Consider the following 8,467-nt stretch of genomic DNA (forward strand, 5'->3'; position numbering starts at 1 on the left):
TTGGAAGAAAAACGGTAGAAAATCAGTTTTGGTACTGAAATCCATAGGACCATACTGTTATTACATGAAGTCTCAAGCGCTGTGAAAGTCTGTGTTATTGTGTCAAAATAAGCAGCCATCGCGGCTTGTGAAGGACTAACATGACGTCGCTGCCAAGATTATGACGTCACAATGCATAGGTAAGTATATCGTACTTTTTGACGTCATAATCTAATATTCATTAAATAATCCAGTGAACTAATATCTAGCCTGATCCAGGATTCAGCTGTTCAGAACTTTCTTGGAAGAAAAACGGTAGAAAATCAGTTTTGGTACTGAAATCCATAGGACCATACTGTTATTACATGAAGTCTCAAGCGCTGTGAAAGTCTGTGTTATTGTGTCAAAATAAGCAGCCATCGCGGCTTGTAGAGGACTAACATGACGTCGCTGCCAAGATTATGACGTCACAATGCATAGGTAAGTATATCGTACTTTTTGCACACGGCACTTTATAGAGGATGCAAACAGGTATATAAGAAAACACAGGTAAAAGGTATATTTCTTTTTGCACACGACCCTAATTTTTTGCACACGGTCCTTACAGTTTAGTGTAAAACACTATATTTAGAGCTATATACTGAATCCCCTCAGTCAAATTCATTTCCTGAATGAAAAGTTTATTTTCTTCTATGAAACATGTATGAAACTTATATTATTTTGAGTCAATATTCATATTAAAAGCATAATTTCAGTCACTTTCATACAAGATAGTCAACATTTCATACAAGAATTGATTTGACATGATGACAAAGCGAAATTCTGTCGTCTGCTTTGATTGACAGGTGTCATGACGTCATAATGACGTCATAATTCAGTCAAATTCATTTCCTGAATGAAAAGTTTATTTTCTTCTTTGAAACATGTATGAAACTTATATTATTTTGAGTCAATATTCATATTAAAAGCATAATTTCAGTCACTTTCATACAAGATAGTCAACATTTCATACAAGAATTGATTTGACATGATGACAAAGCGAAATTCTGTCGTCTGCTTTGATTGACAGGTGTCATGACGTCATAATGACATTCTTGAAATGTTTTGCACACGGCCCCAAAGTATTTACCTGTATAGTTAGCATAAACAAAACGTAGTACCAACGTATAGTGTATAATGTAAAAACACAGTGTAGTGTGACGTCATAATCACATTCTTGTAATGTTTTGCACACGGCGCATTTACCTGTGTCCATAAACAAAACGTAGTACCAACGTACCAATGTAAACACAGTGTAAACAACTCCGTATTTAGGGGATAGGTTAGGGGATAGGGTTAGAGGGCTAAGGGGGTTAGGGTTAGGGGTTAGGGATAGGGATAGGGGGTTAGGGTTAGTTAGGGTTAGGGTTAGGGGGTTAGGGTTAGGGTTAGTTAGGGCTAAGGGGGATAGGGATAGTTAGGGTTAGGGTTAGGGTTAGGGGGTAAGGGGCTAGGGTTAGGGTTAGGGCTAGGGGGCTAGGGTTAGAGGGGTTAGGGATTAGGGCTAGGGTTAGGGTTAGGGGGAATTAGGGTTAGGACTGCACTCAGTTGACCCCCTTATCCCCTCCACCAATCAGAACTGATCACGTGATTTCTCTCAGCCAATCAGAATCTTCCCCTAGCTAGACCCCTTATACTACTAAGGACAAAAAACCTCTTATCCCACATGACGTTTTCAAAATCACGTTTTATTTTTTAGACAGTTAAAATTCAGTACACAAAATAATCAGAACCATCAAATCAAAAAAAGATAAAACATAAATGTTTATTTTTATTTCAGTATCTGACATCGGAATAAAGCATTTTGTTGGTAAAAGTTTGATCATCTGATTGATTTGACGCAAGCCTTTCGAACACTCTCACTTTTCCTGATACGTCGCCTTTATTTTGATACTTGACTGTCTGATGTCCCTCGGACTTAAAACTAGGGTTAGGTATCATCGCTTTGCTGTAGTACTCCCCCGCACCGCCCCCGATAGTTTTTGACCTGACGGGGCGTTCGTAATCGTGGATTGCCTCGTCTGCGGCGTTCCCGTACAAATGAAGCTGATCGTACATATCGGGTGTTGATGTTACTCCTGAAACGAAACGAAAATTGGAGAAAGCTTGTGTATTTTTTTTTTAATTCACCTTGAATGGAGCGTGTTTATTTATTAAATTTGTTTTCTTTGATTAAATGAAATTTATGGAATGTATATTAATATTCTTAAGGAGGCTCATTACACCACTTTTTGATGACGTACTACACAAAAAAATAAACCTCCATTGTGCCGACCGGTTTGCTCAGGGGACGAGTTGTATAGCTACCTCTAAATATGACCCTGACCTTTAAAACGCTTTAAAAATAGATGAAACATGCGGTGTTGTAAACAGTGAAAACAAAGTAACGGATTCATTATGCATAAACCAAGAAGAATTGCTTTTAGGCAGAAACAAAAGAAAGCAACAGTCAAATCTTCGCCAAACAAGTAATGTCAATTTCATAGCCATGCATGCAGTGAACTCTATCAATCACTGACATGTATGTATGGAGGAAATTCGAGTTAAAATCTACAACCTTGTTGAAATTAAAATTTTATTTAATTGCGCTATTTACTGTGTTGGTGTTGATTTATATATTTGTTCTATTGATTTAAATGTATACTCTGGCAATTTAAAGCTTTATTCTGAATTTTAGATGTAATGTCAAACGTTCCATAGTGTTTTGAGTCTTGGTTAATTAGGAAAGATAACTCTTGAAAGTGGACTTTTTATACCAAATATTTTTTAAATTGGATTTTTCATTTCGTTTAAACTTTCTTCATTCAATTTGACACATGTAATTCATTGAAATACATTCCTTGTCTCTTCAGAACACATTTTTAAAATGTTTTATGCATAAATTAAAAAGATAATGACATTAATAATTTTCTAGGAGAAAATTATTTTTTCTAATAAAATTATTATTAGGTATTATGAGGTATTTTCACTGTGTGTACTTGTCTTAAGAAGATGCCCATCATTTGACACTGAAAGTTCTGAAATTCTGTGAATAATAAACCTGAAATAAAACATTTCACTAAAATAAAACAAAAACTAAAAAATTCTATAAAAAATATTTATGATATCAATACCCCCATCTGGATATTTGACATCTACATTATAAGTGGTGCTGTATTGAAATCTAAAATAAACTGTGCATGTAATGAGCCACCTTAAGTGAAAAATTATATGGTTGAGCATAGATATGGATGATTTGTGTAAAAAAAAAAGACCCGTGTAGGGAAATTCTCGGTATAAACATTATAATTTGTTTGTTTTTAAATGCTTCAAATTTAATTATCATGACCCGGAATCCACAGTCTGTCCGTCTGTCACAAAAAAACTTCATATATCCTTGGTGATATCAATAAAACACAATCCTCTATAGGTTTCAATATGAAGCATACCTCTAGGGGGTTTGTTTGTATTGAGATTATAGAGGTCGTTTTCAAAGGCTCCCCCCGATGTCTGGTCGGGGTCCATCACGTTCTCATGGAGGGACTGCCCTCGGTACATCTCGGACTGGATTATTGCCTCCTTGTCTTGTTTCCTATAACAAAATTCAATATTTTAAACAAATTATTAAAATTATATTTTAGAAAAAATATAAATGCATTGTTTAGCTACATGTATATATATATTTTTTTAAAATTCACATTCTTGTATGTTTCATTATTAAGAGGGGAAATGAAACATCAGAAATGTTTAAAGAGGTTTGAGCTGTACGATTCACTATATGGTCTTTAATTTAAATACTGAACATTTCTATATATATTATAAAACAAATAAATTGATCCGTTTCAATATATAAATTTTTTTCTTTTTATATTTCACTGTTAATTTAGTTTTTCTAATCAATCAGCAAGATTCGTACTTATTTTTACGTATTTTGAACATGAGACCGACAAGTGCGGCAGCAATGACAAAAATAACAGCTAGCACCACTCCAACGACTGCTCCATCAGACAGAGCGCCGCCATTTCCGTCAGCTTCCTCTAAAGCGCCCTCTATAGGATCACCTACGTCATCTGGGTTTGTCGTGGTTGTCGTTTGTGTTGTAGTTGGAGCTAATGTTGTGGACGGTGTTGTTGTTGTGACTGAAATATATATAAAGAAATAATTATGGTTTTTGTTTGGATATTTTGACTGTGTTTAAGATTTTGAAAGATTATAAATGAGAAAGAATAACATGCATGCATATGTGTCCAGTTACTGTTTCTTACTCCAATGTGAAGGTCAGGAGGTCAATTAGATTGGTGTCAAAAGAAAAGGTTTAAATTTTTATTCCCTGTAATCCAAGATTAGGAGTATATAGTTTTTGCCCTGTCAGTCTGTCTGTCTGTTGGTCCGCAAAAACTTTAACATTGTCCATAAATTTTGACAGAGTCGAGCTATGGCTTTCATATTTCACAGGTGTATTCCTTGTGACTAGAACTTTCTTTTGTTACCTCAAATTTTGACCCTTGACATGGGCCTTGGAGTTTGACACACTTTCACACCAAAATTCAAAACTTTTATAACTTTTGAACAGTTGGTAATAAGATTTTCATACTTCACATCTGTATTCTTTGTGAAAAGGCCTTCTATTGGATACCATAAACTTGGACGTTTTGACTTTTATCATGGAAATTGACCAACTTAAAAAAAAAACTTTAAAATTGGCCATAACTTTTTAAATGTAAGGTCTAAGGATGTCATACATGTGCTTCACATGCCATTCATATGACAAGACCTTTCATTGCATGACAACAACTTTGACCCTTTGACCTTGACCTAGGAGTTTGATCTACTTTTTAAGAACTTTTAAAAGAATGGTTCTAGGGCTTTCATACTTCACATATGTAAAATTTTGTACTTTTCATTATACTAGTATACAAACAACTTTGACCCTATGACCTACTTCTTAAAAAAACTTTAACCTTGGCCAAAACTTTTGAACGGTTAAGGCTTACATATTTCACATAAATTATGTAATCCTTGTGTAAAGGCCTTTCTTTAGAAACAAACAACATTGGCCCTTTGACCTTGACCCCGAAGTTTGACCTACTTTTAAAAAACTTTAAACTTTGGTCGTAACTTTTGAACAGGTGCTCCTAGTGTTTTGTACTTCACATATGTATTTCTTGTGAGATGGCCTTTAATTCTTTGCAATATTGATTTTCATTTGAGAAAATTTAACCTTCGCTATCTTGACATACGGGGGCATCAGTGTTTCACAAACACATTCTGTTCAGAATATGTTACACATCAAAATCAAGGTCATGACATGAAGAATGTTTGGTACGCAATAAAAGGTATTATCTTCATAAATACATGCGAACGAGACATATTACACCTGTATTACATGAAACCTTTGTATCATAGGCGCTCCCCATGTAATTCTGTAAATGACGTGTGATAAGTATATATATATATATATATATATATATATATATATATATATATATATATATATATATATATATATATAGGTCTACCCCTCTATACTATAAAATAACCTAGTATAGAGGGGTAGACCTATATATATGCTTATCACACGTCATTTACAGAATTATATGTGGAGCGCCTATGCTTTGTATTCCTTTTCTAAAAAGCACTAAACGTTTAAAATGGTTGTGACCAATGCTAAAATTTCATTACTAAGATTAAACTCCTTCGATACACTTCGTTGTTTGAGAGATACAGTGAGAACTTACTTAGGACACAGCGATTCCCTTCCTGTATAAAGCCCGGACAGCAGTATCTCTGTATGGCGTACGTAATCCGGAACTTGATGACTTTTTGCAGTGAATAGACACTAAAAAGGTGATTTTTTATTCAAGTACAATGCTATGATTAATCTTGCTAATCAAACTGAGAAATAAATCCTTTGATTGAGTTAATATCTGATTCAAACATATTCCAAATGTACGTTAGTGCCATAAGATGCCATTTCTCTCCTCTGGTACTATTTCGCGTTATGAATACATGTATCCAGTCATGAATTTTACTATGTAGCGTCATCTACTAATAAATGGTTACTTAACTAATGGACGTAAAATGTGATTAACTATAGCTACCTAGTAACTGGCCATTTCAAGCACATCAATTTTCTTAATAATACAGCAGATGGAATTTAGTATTTGAATTAATATTGATTCACGCCTTTGAATTGTTAGATGTTGTATTTTAAAGTAAAACTCACGTCTTACAGTAGTATCAGGTGAACTTTGACACTTACGTTTTACAATCGGTAGGGGTGCTGCATCTTTGTTTAGATACCCTTCTTGTCTCTATGTACGAAACTTTCTGACTGAAATAATAAAATTTAATTTTCACTTTTTATCAGTTGAAAAAATATTAATGAACATTCAGTACTTTTTGTTTCTCGATTTAAAACATGTATATGTAGTTTCAATATTTTAGAATATATGAAAAATATATAAAAAAGTATATGTGGTTGCAAGCATGTACTATTGCATTTTAAATTGTGGGGAAAGGGGTAAGTAAATTATGTTGACGAGAGTCTATAAGCCATACAAGATGTTTTTGTGAATTCTATGCCCCCGATGGTAACACAGACACGCAGCATTGTTAAGGCTTACTACGAGAAATCAAGGGAAAACAGAAGTGCAAAAACGGACATTGTTTTTAAAACTGAATTTATTTTTATTCAGCTGTTTTATTATCATAGAACTTAAATACTTAGGGATATAGCATACTACAACCTACTCTGTACTGTATGGAGTTTAGTCCTATCGATGGACAGTCACGTGGAGAATGCATAGTGGGTACACGGAATGTAGGTCAATAACAAATTTCAATATCGCAAGGGCATACCCTAGTTGAAATTAAAAATTCAAGCTATTAATTGTTTCTGCATACTTTGTACTTTCTGGAAAGTGCTGCTGCTTTGAATAGAATCCGCGTTTTAATAGATAAAATTTCGAGTAAATAGACCAATGTCGAAATATGTATGACTTTTACCAAATATTTTGTGTACTTATAAAGTCATGCTCTCGACTGAAAGAAAGCAGCAGCACTTTTCAAGTTAAGGAACATATCCTCTATCTATATATTCAAAAAATGGTCAAAATTTATTTATTGTATGCCCTTGCGAAAGAGCGATTTAATGAGGCACCTCGATTTAAAATATACCTAACCTGAACATAAAAACGCGACAGAATTATCTACATACATTCTTTCGATTGTTAATGATTAATCGCACTAAACAAAGGATCTACATTGGTATTATTGGCCTATTAAAACCCTGTAAATGATACTCTGTTTTATAATAAAACGCATTTTTCATTGTTTAAAAAATCCTAAATCTGCCTCTCACAGCACATAAAATACGCCATACCAAAATGACGTCATGATTGACAAGTTCATCGAGATCGGTAATTTGTTTAAAACCAGCTGTATGGGATTTAACTAGCGACTTTTGTTAATGCATTGATAAGTTTTATTGTTGTTTATTATGCTAATACAGTTTAAAGTCGCAAATTATTTCATTTTTGAGTAATATGAGGAATGCATAAAAGTCATATTTTTGGTGTGACGTCACAGTAAACATTTCCCGTATAAATTAGGCCCACCCCCCCTTTTTCTAGCCTTAACAGTGCTGCGCATTGAGTGGCACGGTGACAGAAGTGATACTCGTACACACAAATAAATCAAAGGGCAAGAGTTAAAGGCTAGGTTGAGTTTTACTACAGACAGACAGACAAACAGACATACAAGACGAACCCCCCCCCCCCCCCCCCCGCGGGATCTTTTGATTCAACGGCAAAAAAGGGTAACTCTCCGCTATTCGATAAAATAATTTTGTCCATCTCGATTGTAGGAGGTGTAGAAAAAACAGATTTCAAGAATGTTTTTCATTTCAATTTAGCTGCAATTCATTATTATCCAAGTAAGGTCAGGGGATTGCACCCCCCCCCTCACCTCCCTGAAACAAGGTGCATGAAAATATGGTCCTATATGTGCACATATATACATACGCAACAGAACGTGTACAGACATTGTCACCCTCCAGGGCGGATACGATCCCGATAATCCCGCATACCATCACCAGTCTCATTGAAAAGTAGGTCATTGTGATACTCTATAAAACAAAACACAATCACATAGATACAAACCATTTTCTTATTGAAAAGTAGGTCATGGTGATACTCTATAAAACAGATCACAATCACGTAGATACAAACCATTCTCTTATTGAACAATAAATCATGATGATTTTCTAGAAAACAATGAAAACACAATTAGATACAACCCAGTCTCTTTGAACAGAGACCTTTAATTATGCTCTAAAACATGAACACATGAACACAACCCACTTTGATTAAAATCATTTCCTCGATCTGTACCTATCTCGAGTAGCGACAATTAAAAAGCAATTAAAGGAGCGGATCAAGGATCTGATTTTATTCAGTTTGAATCATAT

At 34.4% G+C, this 8,467-nt stretch overlaps 1 protein-coding gene across 1 annotated transcript; it reads right to left on the reverse strand.

Moving 5' to 3' along the window:
* Positions 1-1,733: 1,733 nt before the first annotated feature.
* On the reverse strand, positions 1,734-8,149 carry LOC134234841 (uncharacterized). Its single transcript, XM_062716886.1, has 6 exons — positions 8,022-8,149; positions 6,260-6,331; positions 5,736-5,836; positions 3,914-4,136; positions 3,447-3,589; positions 1,734-2,096 (listed from the first exon to the last, which is right to left on the reverse strand). The coding sequence occupies exons 1-6, from the start codon at positions 8,114-8,116 to the stop codon at positions 1,795-1,797; spliced, it is 936 nt and encodes a 311-aa protein (XP_062572870.1). The 5' UTR covers positions 8,117-8,149; the 3' UTR covers positions 1,734-1,794.
* Between the last annotated feature and the right edge of the window lie 318 nt (positions 8,150-8,467).

The sequence above is a fragment of the Saccostrea cucullata genome, unplaced genomic scaffold (genome assembly GCF_032062105.1).
Source record: "Saccostrea cucullata isolate Sc308-1 unplaced genomic scaffold, CSIRO_AGI_Scuc_v1 ctg10829, whole genome shotgun sequence".
In the NCBI taxonomy this organism is placed as follows: Eukaryota; Metazoa; Mollusca; class Bivalvia; order Ostreida; family Ostreidae; genus Saccostrea; species Saccostrea cuccullata.

Excerpts from the sequence above, each read along its gene's own strand:
- LOC134234841 (XM_062716886.1), bottom strand. The coding sequence starts at position 8,116 with ATGACCTACTTTTCAATGAGACTGGTGATGGTATGCGGGATTATCGGG. Across the intron at positions 4,137-5,735 it reads AGGGAATCGCTGTGTCCTAA|TCACAACAACAACACCGTCC; the intron begins GTAAGTTCTCAC and ends TATATATTTCAG. Across the intron at positions 3,590-3,913 it reads TTCAAAATACGTAAAAATAA|GAAACAAGACAAGGAGGCAA; the intron begins GTACGAATCTTG and ends ATTTTGTTATAG.